General features: G+C 34.3%; 8 protein-coding genes across 8 annotated transcripts; 4 read left to right on the forward strand and 4 right to left on the reverse strand.

Moving 5' to 3' along the window:
* Window positions 1-94: 94 nt before the first annotated feature.
* On the forward strand, window positions 95-5,173 carry DFA_08907 (uncharacterized protein; the record flags this gene model as incomplete). Its single annotated transcript, XM_004356337.1, has 8 exons — window positions 95-207; window positions 914-936; window positions 1,087-1,187; window positions 1,379-1,718; window positions 1,813-2,097; window positions 2,190-2,422; window positions 2,505-2,678; window positions 2,759-5,173. The coding sequence occupies 8 exons, from the start codon at window positions 95-97 to the stop codon at window positions 5,171-5,173; spliced, it is 3,684 nt and encodes a 1,227-aa protein (XP_004356390.1).
* A 302-nt stretch (window positions 5,174-5,475) lies between these two features.
* DFA_08908 (uncharacterized protein) lies at window positions 5,476-7,515 on the reverse strand (the record flags this gene model as incomplete). Its single annotated transcript, XM_004356338.1, has 3 exons — window positions 5,476-6,576; window positions 6,645-6,888; window positions 6,959-7,515. The coding sequence occupies 3 exons, from the start codon at window positions 7,513-7,515 to the stop codon at window positions 5,476-5,478; spliced, it is 1,902 nt and encodes a 633-aa protein (XP_004356391.1).
* A 1,610-nt stretch (window positions 7,516-9,125) lies between these two features.
* Window positions 9,126-9,661, forward strand: DFA_08909 (uncharacterized protein; the record flags this gene model as incomplete). The annotated part of the gene is made up of 2 exons (XM_004356339.1): window positions 9,126-9,340; window positions 9,586-9,661. The coding sequence occupies 2 exons, from the start codon at window positions 9,126-9,128 to the stop codon at window positions 9,659-9,661; spliced, it is 291 nt and encodes a 96-aa protein (XP_004356392.1).
* A 109-nt stretch (window positions 9,662-9,770) lies between these two features.
* DFA_08910 (uncharacterized protein) lies at window positions 9,771-11,225 on the forward strand (the record flags this gene model as incomplete). Its single annotated transcript, XM_004356340.1, has 3 exons — window positions 9,771-9,859; window positions 10,183-11,074; window positions 11,205-11,225. The coding sequence occupies 3 exons, from the start codon at window positions 9,771-9,773 to the stop codon at window positions 11,223-11,225; spliced, it is 1,002 nt and encodes a 333-aa protein (XP_004356393.1).
* Window positions 11,226-11,354: 129 nt separating this feature from the next.
* DFA_08911 (uncharacterized protein) lies at window positions 11,355-12,788 on the reverse strand (the record flags this gene model as incomplete). The annotated part of the gene is made up of 4 exons (XM_004356341.1): window positions 11,355-11,412; window positions 11,495-11,953; window positions 12,041-12,375; window positions 12,483-12,788. The coding sequence occupies 4 exons, from the start codon at window positions 12,786-12,788 to the stop codon at window positions 11,355-11,357; spliced, it is 1,158 nt and encodes a 385-aa protein (XP_004356394.1).
* Window positions 12,789-13,884: 1,096 nt separating this feature from the next.
* Window positions 13,885-16,308, reverse strand: DFA_08912 (uncharacterized protein; the record flags this gene model as incomplete). The annotated part of the gene is made up of 4 exons (XM_004356342.1): window positions 13,885-13,982; window positions 14,076-14,862; window positions 14,983-15,361; window positions 16,298-16,308. The coding sequence occupies 4 exons, from the start codon at window positions 16,306-16,308 to the stop codon at window positions 13,885-13,887; spliced, it is 1,275 nt and encodes a 424-aa protein (XP_004356395.1).
* A 55-nt stretch (window positions 16,309-16,363) lies between these two features.
* DFA_08913 (uncharacterized protein) lies at window positions 16,364-17,134 on the forward strand (the record flags this gene model as incomplete). Its single annotated transcript, XM_004356343.1, has 2 exons — window positions 16,364-16,703; window positions 16,785-17,134. 2 exons carry the CDS (start codon window positions 16,364-16,366, stop codon window positions 17,132-17,134), a joined length of 690 nt encoding a protein of 229 aa, XP_004356396.1.
* A 249-nt stretch (window positions 17,135-17,383) lies between these two features.
* Window positions 17,384-19,759, reverse strand: DFA_08914 (NOL1/NOP2/Sun family protein; the record flags this gene model as incomplete). The annotated part of the gene is made up of 4 exons (XM_004356344.1): window positions 17,384-18,346; window positions 18,404-18,462; window positions 18,543-19,038; window positions 19,754-19,759. The coding sequence occupies 4 exons, from the start codon at window positions 19,757-19,759 to the stop codon at window positions 17,384-17,386; spliced, it is 1,524 nt and encodes a 507-aa protein (XP_004356397.1).
* Between the last annotated feature and the right edge of the window lie 43 nt (window positions 19,760-19,802).

The raw sequence follows: 19,802 nt of genomic DNA on the forward strand, positions 1-19,802 counted from the left end.
TAATTATTATTTGATTAGATTAGATTTGTTTGAAGATGATTGTTTGAAGATGATTTGATTGATATTAATTGGATTACAATTGGACAATATTTATATGACTTTTAAAAGGGCGATTCCAAATAGTTCGACCAAAGTTGGTTCAACTAAAAACGGTAGGCAGGTAGGTAAGGTACCAATGAGCACTTTACAATCTCCGAGCCATAGATGGTAATACAATACAAGAGACACTATCCATTTGATTGATTGATTAATTGATTGATTAATTGATTGATTGTTCAGTGAGTCCTAAAACGGTAAATGGTACATACCCTTTTTCAAACTTAGGTCAAATACAATACAACAACAATCCAATGAGCCATATTATCGGTTTGTGTTGTAAACTACATCTCTCAGTTTAGAAAGAGAAAGAGCAAGGTAGTTCAACAAGAGAGAGAAAGAGTAGACGACAGTGTCCGATCGCAAAGGATAGGATAGGATAGGGATAGTGATGATGCATGATCATCATCGGTAGATTTAAGTTCTTATCCTACCTTACCCTCGACCTTGTACATCACACCCAATGCGGTGATTCTGGTGTTGATGATGATGATGATGATGATGATCATACATAGTCTATCTGCCTATTGGGTAAAGGGTAAAGACAAGTACTTAGGTGAACATCTCCATTCCAATAATGATCACACCATGCTGACCTGTCTCTCCTTCGATCACCAAATCACTCAAACACACACAAAGTCTGGGGCAAATTAATTTTCGTTTTGTTTTTGGACCCCCATTTCACCACACCATAGTGTTAGTGTGTGAAAACAGTTCGTTCATTCAATCATCGACAAGAACAACACGTCTTCTATCTATTCAACATACAACAACAACAACAACAACAAGTACTTAATAAGATTTATATTTAGTGTAGTGCAGTAGATAGTAGTAGTAGAAGTAGATAGTAGACTATGGTTCAGTGGTGCAATGCGACTGCAGATGACCCTCCCTCATCCATACCAGGAGCCAATGTGATCTTTGGACACATCCTTTTGTTGCTTGGTATATTATCGGTTGTCATCTTTTCGCTGAGCTTTGTTACACTAGCATCACGTATGCTTCGAAAGCACAATGTCAAATCATCAAAGATATCACTTAGAACACGTGCTGAAGTCTATCTCACTGCCTCTGGTATTATACAATGGATTGTATGTACACATCAAATCAAACAATCGATCGTTTTATAAATAGGTAGTAGTTAGACTACAACATCAACTACACCTACAACCTTTTTGATTTTAATGGTTTAAACCATCAATCAATCAATCAATCGATTGATTGATTGATCCCATCTAGATCTCCCTTCTAACCCCATTTAAATCACTCCATAATATAATAGGAAGGAATTCAAACATTACTAAGTATATTCTCAGTGATTATATTTATCTATGGTACTTATTTACCACTTGATAAAAGACCACCACTATTCTATGCATGGCTTGAATTGTCGTTGACCGTCTTTTTCACGTTACACTGGATATTGGATTACTTTATTTGCAAGGATCGTCTCAAATACCTCTTTTCCTTTTTCTCATTGGTCGATCTTGTCACTGTCCTCCCAATCTATATCGATATAGCCAATGGTGGTCTATTTAGTGAATTGTCCACCTTTCAATTTCTTCGTGTACTCAGAACTGTTAGAGTATTAAGAGCAAATAGAGTTTTACATTATTTTGAAGGTAAGTGTGTCATAAGACTATAATATACTATACTATACTATATTCCAGTTCCAGTTTTACTCATTTCTATTTTATTTTCCTTTTCATTTTTTAGATATTACACAATATTTATTTAGAGTTGTGATTGCAATCTTTACATTTATTCTAATTGTAGCAGCATTTTATATGAATATTGATTGTAATCCAGTTACTCAGAAACCACTAGAGTTCCACTCGACCATTTATTTCTTGGTTGTCACTCTTACAACCGATGGGTATGGTGATATTCATCCAACCAATGCAGTTGGTATGATGACCATTACCTTTGCCATTTGTATTGGTGCCGTTTTAATTCCCTATCAAGTTTCAAAATTATTAGAGAAATTTAGTTCTTATTCTCGTATGTTGGAAAAAAAAACAAACAAACAAACAAACAAATAATATTAATGATTCTAATTAATTATTTTTGGTTTATTTTTTAATTTTCTTTAGCATATAAAAGAGATTTATCAAAAGAGAATTTACATGGACATATATTATTATGTGGAGAGATTAATTTTACATCATTACTTGAATTCTTGACAGAGTTTTATTTAGAGAAATATGGTCAACTTAAAAAGACAATAGTTATCCTAAATTCAAAACCACCTTCTGATCAATTGAAAATCTTACTCTTACATCCATTTTATAAAAATAGATTATATTATTTAGAAGGTCAACCAATGGTATGTAATGTCTATAGATAGATAAAAACAACTAATAACCCATACTTAATATCAACTTTTTTTTTAATTAATTTATGTTTAGTTGGAAAGTGATTTAAAAAGAGCAAGATTTGGATATTCATCATCTTGTTTTGTTTTCAGACCAATGTTTTGGCAAGAAGGTGATTCAAATGCCATTTTAACAGCACTTGCAATGAAAAATCTAAAGACTTTTGGTCCAAGAATATTTACTCAATTGGTTCAACATGAAAGCAAAGTATGTAGAAGAGGAAATGAATGATAAATTTTGAATATTTAATTGATTTATTTATTAATATTTAATTTTTTTACTTTTAGTATAAAATATCATCAAATGTTAAAAATGTAATGTGTATTGAAGATTTTAGAAATGGTATTTTGGTACAATCAACATTGTGTCCTGGATTTGGTACATTGGTTTGTAATTTATTTACAAGTCGTCAACCTGAAACAACGACCGAAGATGAAAAATGGGTCGATGAATATGTTAATGGTAGTGTCAATTCAATCTACAAGATACCAGTGCCACAGGCATTGGTTGGTGAAACGTTGGGATATGTCACTACCACCATGTATAGTGGTGCCAAGGCACTTGTGCTTGGTATCATTTTCGATGAACGTGAAACTACTATAGCTGGTGGTGTTGGTCTAGCTGCCAGTGTCAGTGGATTGAACCGATCGACAAATAGTACACCTGTTGGTGGCATACCAGGTTCACCAGGTCCAAAAATGAAAACAAGTGGGACTGGTTTGCCAACTGGTGGTGCCAAAACAGGTAAATCCTCACGGTTGGTACTTCATCCACCCTTTTCAACTGTGCTCACTGCGTCGATGCAGTTGATCATTATAGCACACAGTCCAACTGCACCGGTATTCAAACCAAATGTGCCATCGATTATTCGTCGTCTCGACGATAGTAGCGACGAAGCACAAAACTCGTTCCTAACCAACCTATATAACCGGTTATTTGCACCAGAAGAGGTGCGTCGCGGGTTCCAAGAACTCAACGAAACATCTGACAATCTCTTTTCCGACTCTGTTCACACCTTTTTCACATCGACCTATACATCTAGTCCCATTGAAATGGATACATTTAATAGTAGTACTGGAGTGGCTTCTACATCTTCTCCATCTCCTCCAACATCCCAACATCCAACTGATCCTAATAACAACAATAACAGTATCTTTATAAATGATCCAAATAATAATAATACGAATACGAATACGAATACGACGAATGAAATGATACCAAATATTAATGTACACCATGTACAAATCAAGGAATATGAAAAACCAAATCCATTGTTGGAGCTTTGCAAAACCGAGTTTAACAATGATTGGGAAGAGTTTTTGTGTACGGTTGTGGAAAGTGTCGACGCTAAAAAGACACATTTACAATCGATTGTGGACGAGTTGGAACCTATTGTCAGATCGATCGAGAAACATACCAAACTTGACAATGACGACCTCTACGAAGAGGAGGAAGAAAATAACAACTGGCGCGAACATATTATTATTTGTGGATCGATTAATAGAATTGACTTGTTTTTGCGTGGCCTGCGTCAAAAACATATTGCCGATCATATCAACCACTTTTACTTTATCAAGAATCATCAGCCAGATAATCGGTCTTCGCCACCTGCCATTGTCATTTTGCATCCAGAAGAGCCTGATATGAGCGAGTGGGATGATATGGATGACATTTTCTTTGTCAAGGGGTCACCCTTGGAACGCAAGGATCTCGAGTCGGTCAACATCCATCTGGCCAGCAAAATCATCATCTTGTCGGATCCCTACACTGTCCACCACAACTCTAGTCTCACCGAACAGACTTCAGTCCAACTCGACAGCGACACGATCATGGCCTACCTCGAAATCAACGAAATGCTAACAAACAAACGAAACAGCTCGTCCTTTTTGACGGTCGAGTTGGTACACGAGCCCAACATCCGGTTCATCTCGAGAAACACCAAGTCCATTGGCCCAACCAGCAAAAGTCGTCTCAAGCGTGAGAATGAAGAGATTGAAAAGCCAAAATACTATATTACAAGTGAGTTTGCATCGGGCAAGGTACTTACTCTCACCACACTCGACTCGCTGCTCTGTCAATCCAACCACCAAGAGTATCTCTTGGACGTGGCTCACGAGCTAGTCCTCGGTGTCAACGGTATCAAAAGGTACCATCAAAAGTTCTCAAATCTCATGGACTCTGATTCGGACAGCAGCGGTGAAGAGTATTATGGTGGTGCAACCACCGATGAAGAGGAAGAGGGTAGTCACCGTCTCTTGCACAAGACTAAAATGTACCGTAATCTATCTAGAGGTTCGATTGGCAACAATCTAGCATCACTCGGTGCCAGCACATCTGGTTTGATTGGAGGTAGTCCATCGGGACACGAACATAGTTCATGTCTTTTAAATCAAATCAAGGTGCCAGAATTGTTCCATGGAAGAACCTATGGTGAATTGTTTGAAGGTTTGATTCACAAAAATATCCTTTCTCTTGGATTGTACAGATGCAAGGAAATCACAGGTGCCCCCAATCCATACGTTTTTACCTGTCCTCCAGTATCTACCATTCTTCACGAAAACGATCTCGTCTACATTCTCTATCATCACAATCAGCTCGGTGTTTCAACCTCTGGATCCACCTCTGGTGAAGTATCTAGAACTCATAGTTTTACCAATCTTTCCAGTCCAAGTGTTTTACATAAATTTAAACAAAGAATGTAGTAGAAAAATGAAGAGAAACCAACGTTCGTCCATCCAAAATAATAATAAACAAAAAAAAAATGGATAATAAATAATTATCATCATTTTAAACTCTATAAAAGATAAAGATATTTGATGGTTTGTTTGTTTGGATTGGATCGAGTAGTAGAATTGGTGTTTATATATATATATCATTATTAAATAATACATTTTATATAACCCACCAAACTACTCTTAATGTTTATTATTATTGATTATAATAAATATAAATATAAATATATATGAACCTGTTAGATAGACAAATAACACTTTATAGATCGTTCTTATTCTTCCATTTCTTGTTGTTGTTGTTGTTGTTGTTGTGGTGGTTGAGTTGGCTTCCAAGAGAATGCAGATGATGAAAAGTTGATTGAAGAAGGAGCAAAAAAAGAGGTTGATGATCTATTAACCATGATTAATTCATCTTCATCTTCACTTTCCATATCATCTTGATTCCTACTACTACTGTTATTGAATTGTTTGCATTTAGTTGATTGCAAATTACGATTACTACTATCCAATGACGAGGTGATTTGTCGTGGAGGTGGTTTGAAATGTTGTGTAAATCTAATTTCATTACCATCATCCTCTTCTTCACTCGTATCATAGTCTTGAACTCCTCCTCTTTGGTTTTGATAACGACTGGCTCCACCATAATAATTCCTTGATAATTCATCCTCGTAATCATCATCATCATCGTCATAGTCATCATCCTCTTCTAGATCACTGCGTTTGTTAAATAAATATGCCATTGGATTATTCGATCGGATGTTGAGTATTGACTCGGTAGGTGAAAGTTGGTAGGATTGTCTTGTAGTTGTGTGGTTAAAAGAAGACGACTGTATAGGAGGCATTGAAATATTTTCTTGGTCATATTGGTCATATGTCCTTTCTCCTCTATGACTGTATTCTTGTTGGCCGTCGTCTTGATCATCATCATCATCATAAAATTCTATCAACTCTGGTTCATCTTCATCAAATATTTTTAATTGTTGAAATGTTAATTCAAATTGGAACTTGTTATTTCCACTACTATTCTGATGATGATGATGATGATGATGAACATTATTGTTTGTTGTATAGTTATTATTATTATTATTACTATTAATATTATTATTATTATTAATAATATTATTATTATTGCCATTTAATAATGAAGATATGGGAGGTGGATGGGATGGAGGTGAATATAAACATTGATTATTATGTGAAGAAGTAAATAGAGAAGCAAATGATGGCGTTAGGGAAGTAGGAGTAGGTGGGGGTGATGATAATGTCGGAGAGTTTGGAATCATTATATTCTTGTTGAAATAAATAGGTGATTTGGGAATAGATGTTGAAGATGATGATGATGGAGAAGTTCTTGGTGAATTGGTCCTTACATCCTAACAAAATAAAAAAAAAATAAGTTAGTAAGCAATTCTGCTTCATGTTGTTTATCGTGCCAACTTACATGTTTAAATAATTTAACATTATGATCAATTTGATCAATGTTGTTGTTATTGTTTACAATATTTAAAGGTGGTGTATGTCTGTAATGACTGTTATTATTATTATTATTATTATTATTATTATTATTATTATTATTATTATTAGTACTGTTGTATGGATTAGGTGAATTATTTACATGAGATGTTGTCGTTGATAAAGAAGGTATAGTAACACTTAGATGAACTTGATTATTATTACTACTACTACTATTGGTATTGTTGTTGTTGTTGTTGTTGTTGTTGTTGTTGTTGTTGTTGTTGTTGTTGTTGTTGTTACCAATAGATATTATTATTATTGCTATTGTTATTATTATTATTATTATTATTAGATGTTGAATCAAAGGTGAATTCACCATCTATAAAATCTCTTGATCTCTTTTTAAAACTATGATTACCATGCGCTTGATTAAATGAAATCAGCTGAGGAGATGAATAAATGCCATAGGATTGTTGTTGTTGTTGTTGTAGCTGTAATTGTTGACTATGAGACAAGGAAGAAGATCCTAATGATGGGGACGGACATTGCTGTGGTGGTGGTGGATAATAGTAGTGATCACTATTACCATAGGATGCTCTGCCACCACCGCCACCACCTTGTAGTTGAGGAGATGTCGGTGGTAAAGAGTCTGCTATGTATCTACTAGTTGTTGGTGATCTTATAAACTGGTTGTGGCCGCTACCGCTCGCGGCGGTATCATTACTATTATTATTATTATTGTTGTTGTTATTGCAGCTGCTACTATTGCTGTAGAGGTGGTTGTTGTTGTTGGCGGTGCTTACTTTGTGTGCTGCAATACTTTCATCTACGTTCCCTTGTTTGTGATGATAACTCATTTCACAATACAGATGATGAACGTTGTGTGAAGAGATATTCTTTATCATCGACGACCAAGGGTGTTAGGTAGTATTCAATGTACCGAGTGTCAAGAGAACGAACCAACCAACAACAACACCCAACCAACAACAAATGAATGAGAATGGTAGTTGTGTGATATTGTGAGTGATCGAGCAAAGGAGGATTGTTCAAGTTGAATTGATTGTAATACAAATGATAAGAATGGTTTCAAAAGAAGGTCTTTCTTCTTCCTATACCAAGATTATGTTATGTATGAAGATGATGATAATAATAATAATGTATAATAAACCTGATTGTGTGTTGTTCTTTTTAACCAATACCTATATGATACAATCAATAAATAAGAGCTCAGCTGAGAGCAAGTGTAAACTTTAAAGTGATGTTAACCAATGAATGAAAAAGTTGTTGCTGTTTGGTAATGTTGTTGTTGTTTGGTATTGTTGTTGTTTGATTGAATGAAATATCAGTGTCTCAATTATATAATTGTTGATGAATGTTGGGTTGTTATTATTATTATGAATATTGTTTCTTGTCTAATGGTGAGAGACTTATGACTGACTGAAATGGCTCTTCTTCTGTAAAGACTGTCACTCCATCTACTTTCTCAAAGTAAATTAAATGATATTATTATTATTGTGGTTGTTATGATTATTATTGTTGTTGTCTTATTATTATTATTATTATCTTTCCTGTCACACTTTTTAACACAAAAATAGTTTGGGTGGGGGTATTCATTTTTTAAAGTGCTCTTTTTTTGCAATTATTATTATTTATTTATTTATTTATTGGTAAATAGATAATTATCTTTCTTCTCCTTCTTTGATGAACCTCTCCCTCTCTCTGTATTAATCATAATAATAATAAACAACAGATTCTTCTTCTTTTTATTTTTTTTTTAAAATTAGGTTCAACCATCCAATATCGATGATTAAAAATAAGGGACACTTACCTTAACTACCAAATACTAGTTGTAGCTTTATACATACGCGATGACCAAGCCAATATTGGCGATAATTAAAGTAGAGCCTCCATTTATAGTTAAATAACCAGAATGATAGTTATAATAATCTTGATCATTAAAGTTATTCAACTATAAATGGAAGGTTACCAATATATTAATGCGTCAGTGTCCACCTCTAATCAATGCATAAAATCTTTGTTCGTTTGTTGTGTTGGACTTGGTTCCCAAAAGGAATGATTGCATTCTGGTAGCTATTGCTAGATTGTAAAACAGTTGATCATTGTTTTCTTTTTGACCATTCTGTCCTTTATAAAATAGATATCTTTGTTTCTCATGGTCATTAATATTTTAAATTTACCTCTATTCTTGTTGAACAAAGATTTTTATTGTATGCTCGGTTGGTTGTTGTTTGTTGTCGTTAATCATGATTATCCCATTTAGTTTGTTAATTGGACTTTGTGATTAAACACACTTCTTTCTGTGTCTTATGGTGAACTGTGCAAATAAGGATAGATTTATATCTATATATATAAACAAAATACACAAGAAGAAAAGAGGTTGCTGGTGTACGCTCACACCTAGTTTAAAAAAAATAATTTTGGTGGATAGTTTTTGTGATGAAGTTCAATGAGAGCATTTCTTGTAAAAATGTTGGTTCTATTACCAAATACAATACTACAAATAATATTTTATTATGTTGGACAAGATCTTGGCGAAAGTAGTAGTAGTAGGGTATCGGTGAAAGATGCTAAAAAGAAAGAATATATCCTATTCTACCGTAGACGCGAAAAGCTGGTCAAAGAGGTGATCTACACAACTCCAGCACTCAATCAACTGTGGTTGTATGATACGTGCAAGAGGTTTAGATCGCTTAGAACATCACTGCATCTAGGAGGGATTGAGTTTAGTCAAGTGACAGGCATACGTTGGTCGTTGTTGGACCGATATGATCGTGTCCAAGTAACCTATTATCACCTGTCTACATTGCTTGCAGCATTGAAAAGACTGAATGATGTGCACGGACAAAACCACCCAATCTACTTGCACACTATAGAAATACTCAACATTCATAATCCCAAATTTAAAGTACCGTCTCTGCCAAGCACCAGTATCACATCATTGACACTTGGTGGATGCCCGTTCACAGTGTTCCCATCACTTGACCATCTCGTGCACCTAAAGACGCTTGATATAAGATGTATCAAGTTGGAGTATCTTGGTCCCCTTCCACCAAATCTCGAGGTGTTTAGTTGTTGTGTAAAGTCATTTGCAATGGCCAATAACCCAGCTGAATATGCCGTCCTCCCAAGTGGTCTTGTCAAACTACAACTAAACGATTACAACGATGATATTGATCGTTTGCAACTAGACAAGTTGCAATCTCTAAAATACCTTGTCTTGCGTGGCGATCAAACATGTCTGCGATCAGACTGCCTAGGTTCGATAAAGGTTGTAGAGACATTGGTTTTGGGAGGTGAGATTACAACACTTGACACGTGCACCAAGCTACCCAATACACTGACACGGTTGGTTACTCAAAGTCCAGAGTTTAAAATGGACCTGTTGATACCGACCTTGCCAAAGATCTAAATGAATTGGTTCTCTTTACCGATTCATTGACCCCAACACTCGGAGGTCCACATCCCCTTCCAATCAACATTACGCAAATGTTTCTTTTCACTAGTGGTGTTGTCAATGCGTCTGTACTGCCTCGTAATCTAAAGAAACTCAATATCGATAGTGTCATCATGAATACTCCACTCTATATGGACGGTGTTTTACCAAACTCGATTGTTTCAATCAATCTCGGCAAATGTTGTTCACAAATACAATTTGGAAAGGATGGTACCGGTGTCAAGTTACCATCTTCACTATTGACACTAGATCTTGGAGCAGAATTCAATTGTCCAATCCCTCCACACACCTTACCAAAAGGATTAAAGAAATTGTATATGCAAGAATACAATTATCCACTTGACATGGACACACTTCCAGACTCTATTCAACATCTTCAATTCGGTAGAGGATACACACACAAAATTAGACATTGTCATTTACCACAATCTCTCACCTACTTGGAACTACCAGCTTCATTTGATCAACCATTAGAAGAAGGGTTATTCCCAGAAGGGCTAAAGACTCTTTATCTAGGGTATAAATTTAATCATCCAATCCATCCATCTCACTTTCCAACATCACTCAAAAAACTAGTCCTCTCCTTTATGTTTAATCAACCAATTCACAATAATGATAGTAAAGAATCATTGTTACCACCTGTAGAAATATTAGAGTTTGGAACAAATTTTGATCAACCTTTTGGTAGTTGCAAAGTAGATTCAAATGACAACAAAAACAACAAGGTTGTCATATCCTTTTTACCAAGGTCAATAAGATGGTTGTCAATTGGTAAATACAATCAACCAATTGAAAAGGGATATATTACAGATAATATAACAATTCTTCATGTCGATGACCCTTTTGCAAGATTTACCAATTCAATCTATTATCCATCCATTAAATATTGGTTACCAAATTCAACAATATTATATTTTAATAATAAAGTTCGACATGTACAAGTAATAAAGTAAAGTAAAGTAAAGTAAAGTAAAGTAAAGTAAAGTAAAGTAAAGTAAAGTAAAGTAAAGTAAAGTAAAGTAAAGTAAATTGTAATTATTTAGAGGATGTTGTTATTTCATTATTGAATAGAATAACAAAAAAGGTGTTTAATAAATAAGATTTAATAAATAATGTTCAAAAGTTATAACACATGACATGTCGAATTGTCAAGTTAATATAATTATAACCTTGGATAGTGAATGTTAATCGGGGAGGTATAACCTTGGACTTTGCAAATCTTTAAATTTTAACATAGGTGGCTGCAAAATACAACATGTAACAATTATCATTGGTTGCACTAAAAAAAAAGATAGATAGTCAGTATTAGAATAGAGTTGTAGTTGTCAATATTAGTTAATTTGATTATATAGCAAACATACTTGAGATAAATATGGCCTTCTTGACCCCAAGTTGAACCATATGAATTACGGATGATCCAATAGTCTTGTGGTTTGTTGTATCCAACTAGAACAACACCATGATTAACTGAAGCTCTTTGTTGTCTACATGAATAAATACCACTTCTATACGATTGGAATCCAGCATCTGCAAATAGTGGGACAATTAATGGACCACTCTTTAAGGCTTCGATAAAGTGTTCCTTGGAAGCTGATGTAGTGTCGTATTGACCAGTCCATCTGAATCTTGGTTCTGTAGTATTAGTACAGTTGGCCTGTTGCACAGCGGTATATGGAATATCATTTTCATAGGCAATACCAACTGGTTGCATCAATTGTAAAGCTGACATTGGCCATCCACCATTACACCCATTATTATAACAATTCAAAACATTTTGTTCTGATAAATCAATATCATTACCTGTTTTTATCTTGTAATATCTAAAATCGAAATGATAAATGAATAAATTAAAATTTTTAATCCAATGATTAAAAAGGGAATATGTATGTATGTATGTAGATATTTACATTTCAAGGTTTGATAATGCACTAAAGATATAACATGAACCACAGTTACGTTGGTTTTTAATACGGGTAGACATATTTCTCCAATCTGTTGATTGGCCCGACGGGTCTACTACAGGGGCACTAGTTGGCTTGGGTGGTGTCGTGGGAGCAGGAGTAGTCGTTGGAGTTGGCGTGTTGGTTGGAGTAGGAGTGGTAGTTGGAAGAGGGACACCTTCTGGATTATAAGGGAACAATCCTGGGAACCCACCTCTTGGGAAATAGTTACATGTAATATAGTGAGTATTTCCACATAATTTATGTACGCAAGCAAATGAAGTTGTAAGATTCCAAATTCCCTATAAAATAGATAATAATAGAATAGAAATATAAATAAATAAATAAATAAATAAATAAATAAATAAATAAATACTTTTGTTTTTTTTTTAGATTTATAGAAACATACAAAATTATGAACACTAATTTGACCCTTGGCACAAGTCTTTGTTGACCAGTTATAGTAAACACTGGTTTCACCAACTTGATTCAACATTGTGGTAATGTTTAAATTGGGGGCCATTTGAATACGGTATTCACCAACGACACCTAATTTTGATTTGGGTGAAAAGGACATGTCACACTTGTCCACATGGGCTTGGAGTTCTTCGGCCATGGTCACATTCCAAACTAGAGGATTGATAGCTCCATTTGGAGTGGGGGTTGGGGTTTGTTCTCCAAGACTTATGTTGATTGATGATGGCTGTTTGTTCATCTGGTGTCAACTCTGAAGATACCGGTAGTATCACCACTGCACAAATTACTAGTAAAATAATAGTGAGGATATTCATCCTATGTTAAAAAAAAAGAAATAAATAAATAAATAAATAAAGAAGAGAGCAATAGAGATAAAAAGAGAATAAAATTTTAACTAGAGGTTGAATAAAAGGATAAAATAAAGAGTGATGCAACAGGATTCGTGTGATCGTCATCTGACAATCATTCATTCTCAAGCCCTGATCAAATCTAGACTTTCTCAAACGAGAATCATCGATTCATTCAAATAAACCTATGGTGAAGGAATTCCTGTCGAGCTAGATTGTTTGGGTTGGTACTGCCCAAATACCACCTGATACTTTGAATTGAAAAGAATCTTTGTCACCTGATTTAGAACGACGCCCCATTAGCAAGAACCCCCAAGACAAGGTCGACCTTTGCAAATTAATTGTTAATTAATTAACAACAACGGTTTGTCGAGATTCCATGGATGGGTGTTGGGATCAAAGAACAGATAGATATTTACCAAAGAATTTATGTAGATTTTTTTAAAATCGTTGTTGTTGGTCATAGAACATCTGCAAAGATAGAATAATATGATTAGTCACTCCTTTTCTCTATTATCTCTTACAACTTGTTACAATAGTATTACTTACGATCGTAATCGTATTGGTTGTGTCAGGACTATCAAATCTTTGCCTTTTGGTGAATGAGAATAAACAACTATCTTGTTCTGTTTATCCCTGAGAAGGAGATTGTTAGTTATCTATTCTATCCATTGAATTGATGTATTTGAACGAATCAATAAATACAAATATACTTTTTTTAAAAATTTGAACACCCAGAGAGCATCCAACAATCAACAATAAAGAAAACATGTTAAATTATTTAGGAGGTATTATTTCTAGTTGTTGTCATCAACCAAGTATGGTTTTAAATGATTGATGACATTAATAATTTATTAGAATAGAAATACATGTTTGGGTTTGAAATAAATAATAAATAAATAAATAAATAATAGGATAGGTTGGTGGGTTCTTAAATAATAAATAACTGTTGTTTTTTTGTCAAATAGATTATGATTGATCTAATATTTAAATTGTAACATAAGAACCAGCATACTTCATCATGTTACATCTATCATTGGCAGCACTAAGGTAAATGTATCCACCAACTGATCCCCATGAAGTACCTATATATTTTAAAAAAAGAGAATTAATTAATAATTATTTCAAAAGATTTATAAATGTATGTATGTTGTTTGTATGTATGTTTGTATATTTACCCCAAGAATTTTTAATGATCCAAGCATCCTTGGAAGCATCATAACCAGTGAGAACTACGGCATGATTGACACCAGTGTATTGTTCTGGACAAGAGTAAACACCAGATCCATAGGATTGGAATCCACCGTCGGCAAAGAGAGCGACTACGACTGGACCAGCCTTTAAGGCATCGAGGAAATGTTGTTTGGTGACACCAGCCATATTGGCTTGACTTGTCCATCTGAATCTTGGTTGGGTAGAGTTGGAACAGGTGGCTTGTTTGACGGCAGTGTATGGAAGAGTGTTTTCATACTCTACACCAACTGGTTGCATCAATTGGAAGACAGTCATTGGCCATCCACCATTACAACCATTGGAATAACAATTCAAAACATTTTGTTCTGATAAATCAATATCCAAACCAGTCTTTATCTTGTTTCTTGCTTCGGCGACGGCAAGAGCTCCGAAAATGTAACAACTGCCACAACCACCTTGATTTCTAACTGGGGTAGACTTGGATCTCCAATCGATTGAACCTGGGGCTGGAGCAGAGGTTGGAGCTGGAGTTGGAGTGGTAGTTGGCTTTGGTGTGGTGGTTGGAGTTGGAGTAGTAGTTGGCTTGGGTGTAGTGGTTGGAGTTGGAGTGTTGGTTGGAGTTGGAGTGGTAGTTGGAGCTGGGATCGATGATGGAGTGTATGGCCAGACACCAGAGAAACCACCTCTTGGGAAATAATCACACATAATATAATGTGATCCGTTACATTGTTTGTATCCACATGCAAATGATGTAGTAGTATTCCAAACAGCCTAAAAAAATAAAAATAAAAGAATAGAAACAAAATAAATAATAATTAATAAACATATATTTATAAATGTGATTATTTGTTTGTTTTTGTTGTTTGTTTTTGTTATTTTAGTTTCACATACATAATTGTGGAGACAACTACCAGGAGAACAAGCCTTGGTTGACCAGTTAAAGTAGCTACGAGTAGCATTTAAAAAGTTTAACATGCTTGGTACATTGAGAGATGGTGACATGGAGATACGGAACTCACCTACGATACCTTGAAGAGCCGATGGACTGAATCTACCGTCACACTTGTTCATGTGAGCTTGGAGAGTTGTAGCGATGGTAGTATTCCAAACCAATGGTTTGATGGTACCCTTGGCAGCTGGGGATGGGTTGGATCTCCAAGCATTGTGTTGGTTAAAGATGGTAGTTTGATCGGCCGACGACAATTGTGATGATACCATCACAACAGAGTACAATGCAAAAATTAAAAGTGAAATAAATAATGATTTCATTCTATAAATATAAATATATAAATATCTCCTAACGTTTTATAAATAAACAAATAGAGTTGTGTTGTTGAAATAAATAAATAATAGTTGTTGTTGAAGAGAAATATAAATAAAGAAGAGTGGATTGAAGAGAGAGAGAGAGGGGGAGATGGTTGATGGTTGATGATGGATTGATCGTTGGTTGATAGTTTGACTAATTTAAATTAAAAATCATTCATCGGGGTTGCTTTGAAGGGTTTGTGATGGTCGATTCTAATTATTATAACACCTATGATGATACCCGATAGAGTTGGTCAACTAGCAGTTGATGAGTAGCACCAAGCCACCTCCTACCTTGAATTGAAAGAATCTTCTAAATCAAGCGCAGCCCGTTCGAGCGTCGAGGCGAACAGACACTTAATTAATTAACTCTCTTCGAAGCCATCGAGTTTTAGCTTCAAATAATCGAGATCTAGACCGATATTTTATAAATTTTATAAAGTCTGCAAGACACTGTTGAGGGGTGAGAGGAGGGCTGGTTTTTTTTAAAACAATGGTGGGTTTGTCGTTTGGAATGTTGATGGCAAGCCATCGAAAAGAAGGGGTTGTTCTCCCCCTACCTCGAGATACTTTGCAGTTTTTAAAATAATTATCACAAAAAACCATCCATTCATCTGTCAAATTGACCCAACCAACAATAATTAAACCTGCAGAACAAGTCAAGTCATTTGAAGTGTTTATCTATCATCATCATCATCCACCCCATTGGTAACACATCATTCATTCGATCAATATAGATATCTATACTTCTCAACCAACTTCCTTTATTCTCTTTTTTTATTCATTCTTTTAATCATCTATCTCTCATCGTCATCCATCCATCCATCCATCGATATCTATTTAAAATATTAATTATTTATTTTAAATATCTTATTTCATTCCAACAAAAAACAATATATACAATACATACATAAATAATTTTAAGCTTTTAAAAACAGATAATATATACAAATAATAATAATATAAAATGATGATAAAATCAATTTTATTAACACTATGTGTTGTAATGATGATGTATGTATCATCGTCAACTGCTCAAGACCCATCGGATGCCCAACTCTTTGCTGCCTTTATCAATTGGGCTCAAAACTATAATGTTCAATACGATAGCAGTGAATTGCAAGCCAAGTTTGCTGCCTGGAAGGCCAACGCCCAATTCATTGCCAACTACAATGCCAACAACAATGTCGCTGATATGGCTATTGACAATTCTGCCCACCCCGCTGCTGCCCAAGAAGCTGTCCTCGGTGAACTCAATATTAATGCTGGTGAAGTTGTCACTTTTCCAAGTGAATCTGTTTCTCAAAGTAAGACCAAAAAAAGAAAACAAAAAAGAAATATTCAGAATAATTATTAATATTAACTATTTCCTTTTTAATTTTTTATAGTGAACTTTAATCAATTTAGTGATTTAACATTCCAAGAGTTTGAAATTCAATACACTGGAGGTGTACCAGATGCCAATGCTGTAATTCCAGGTGCTGTTGCTGCTGGAGCTGTTCTTTCTACCGGTGCTATTATTGGTATTGCTGTTGGTGGTGCTGCTGCCGTTGCTGGTGTAACTGGTGCTTCTGTTGCTATCATCAAAAAGAAGAGAGCCGCTAAAAAGACTGTAGTTGCCATGGAGGAAGTTGCTCCACAAAAATCATCTGCACCAAAGGTTGATATCTTCAAGTTTGAAAACCCACATCACTCTATCACTGCCAGAGCTGTTGCCATTACAAGTAATTCAAATTAAATATTGATAATAATAATAATACTTGAATTAAAAAAAAAAAACAAAACCAAAAAAAAAAAAACCTTATTTATTTATTTATTAATGTATTAATAATACACACAACACAACACAAACCAAACCCAAACCAATCTAATCTACACACCCAAACCCCAAATAAATTTAATATTACATCTCTATTAATTAATTTTGTAATGTAATAATTTATCATTCCATTAATATGTCTGTATCGCGTCTAATTTTTAATTCATTTTATTTACTTTGGCTACTTGCTGTCTTTTTGAATTTTGAAATAAAGAAACCAATTGTTTCATGATTGGTAGAAGGATCAAAACGTTGGACTAGAGGTGATAGATTCTCTGGGAGAATACCAGGGAGACCTGGATCACCAATATGACCTGTTTGTGGAACCAGCTGCATAAAACTACCATAATTGTCGAGTAGGTATTTAACATTTTCTTCATTTTCACAAGGGTTGATGGTGCAGGTAGAGTATACTAGTATACCACCAGGTGCCAACAACTTGACGGCCGCATCAATCAATACACGTTGCAAACAAGCTGAATTATCCAAATCAATTAATAATGTAGCCTCGTCGAAACGTGGACGTGTACCAAGTCCCGAACATGGACCGTCAAGTAAGATACGATCAAATGATTCTTCTTTAAATACTCCTTCGATGAGGAGTTTCTTTGAATCACCTGCACGAACTGTTACCAAACCATTCTCATCGAATCCATTGACACGACACAAATCGCTAACCATCTTTGCCTTTTTCTTGTTTTTGTCAATAGCTGTAATCTTGTCACCTAAACCATTATTCTTGACCAATGATGCTATCAATGTTGTCTTTCCACCTGGTGCAGCACACATATCCAATATATTAAATGATCTCTTTTCTCTTTGTGATGGAAGAAGATCCATTTGAAAGACTGTAAGGATAGATGGAAGATGTTGAAGGAATAATTTATCGGTTAATACACCATTCAATGGTGGACAATCCCATATTCTTTCAGTCATCTTGATACCAACACCTCCACGAGTACTATAATAATCCAAACGGTTCATCAATGACACTCCATTACCAACAAATACAGTTCTCTCTGCATAATATCCATCAATGATAAATCCTCTCTTTCCATCTTGACTCAAATCTACAAATACTGATACCATATCACCTTCTACTATATGTTTAAATGATCCAATGATTCCTGGCTAAAAATAAAATTAAATTAAATAAATAGAATGGTTGAGATTAGGTTGACAACTTACTGCAAAGATATCACTTCCTCTTAATACTGCTTCAGCACATAATACTCCTACTACCACCTCTATATTGATATTAATTGAAAGATATATTAATATTTTCAATATAAAACTAAACCTCTAGATTATTAGTTTCCTTACGTACGTTTATATTTTGGTTGTGGATTAAATGGACCATGATTCTTTAATAATATAGTTTGATTTGTTATAGATTGAATAGTTTCATTGGTATCTTCTTTGACAAGATTAGAGAATGGTATAATATTGTTATCTTGTAATTTGAATTGAATCGATTCAAAGTAGGGACGTAGTTGATTGAGTAGGTGTGGTCTGTCACATTTGGAAGTGTTGACACGTATAGTTGTAAAGGTTGGTGGACGTACTTGAGCCTTTCTAATGGCATTCATGTGATCCTTTCCATAGTATTTCTCTAAATGATCTAATACATTCTGATGTTTGTATGCCATGATTGCATTCGGATCTGATGCATGTACTAGATTCATCTTTGATGTATCTATAGTGACTGGTGTATTATTATTATTATCATCATGTTTCTTTCTTTTGTTATTATTATCACTACCAGTATTACTATTACTAGTTGTAGTTGTAGTTGTTATTGTTTGCTCCATTCTCGATCGGGACTAACACTAACAAAGTACGTAGTTAGAGCCGACCTCGTCTTTATTTTTTTTGTAAAACGAGAGAACCTTCGGACCAAAAATTTTTATTTTTTATTAATATATTAATTCCTAATCATCATCATAGGTTTGGGCGTAGGAGATGCCCAGGAAAGGAATCTAAAAGATAATAAAATAATGTGTGTTTGCATTCTCTCTCTCTCTCAATAATTTAATCTTATCGAGTGAACATTTTTACTCACCCCCAAATTCATTGGATACCCTGATTTTTATTCATAACCCGAAATAAAGGGGTGAATCAACTCATCTACCCAATCACCCACTCCATATATATATATATATAATTATAATCAATCTATTCATCTTGGGAGGAGGGTGGGGGTATGCATAGTAGTATTATATATTTAAAAAAAAAAAAAAAAAAAGAAGAAGAATCAACCAATCATTGGAATCAAGTCAACAACTGTATTTTTTCTCCCTTTGTCTCTCCTCTCGATTATATTTTTTGTTATTCTACAAAACCCTGTTGATCAATCATCAATCATCAGATTAGTATAAATTAATCATAAAAATCAATTAATTTTTATTAATATTAATAGTATTAGATTGTTATCTCCATCATACATATTATTTATTATTTTGTTATCAGTCATTTTTTATTTTTAATTTTCAAAATACTAAACTATAAAAGTATTGGTTTACCAAGATTCATTCTTACAGTCATTATTTTATTTGTATTTAAATATTTATTATTATTATTATTTGTT

Source organism: Cavenderia fasciculata, assembly GCF_000203815.1.
Source record: "Cavenderia fasciculata unplaced genomic scaffold Scf_ET2XIPL01COFD4-5, whole genome shotgun sequence".
Taxonomy (NCBI): domain Eukaryota; phylum Evosea; class Eumycetozoa; order Acytosteliales; family Cavenderiaceae; genus Cavenderia; species Cavenderia fasciculata.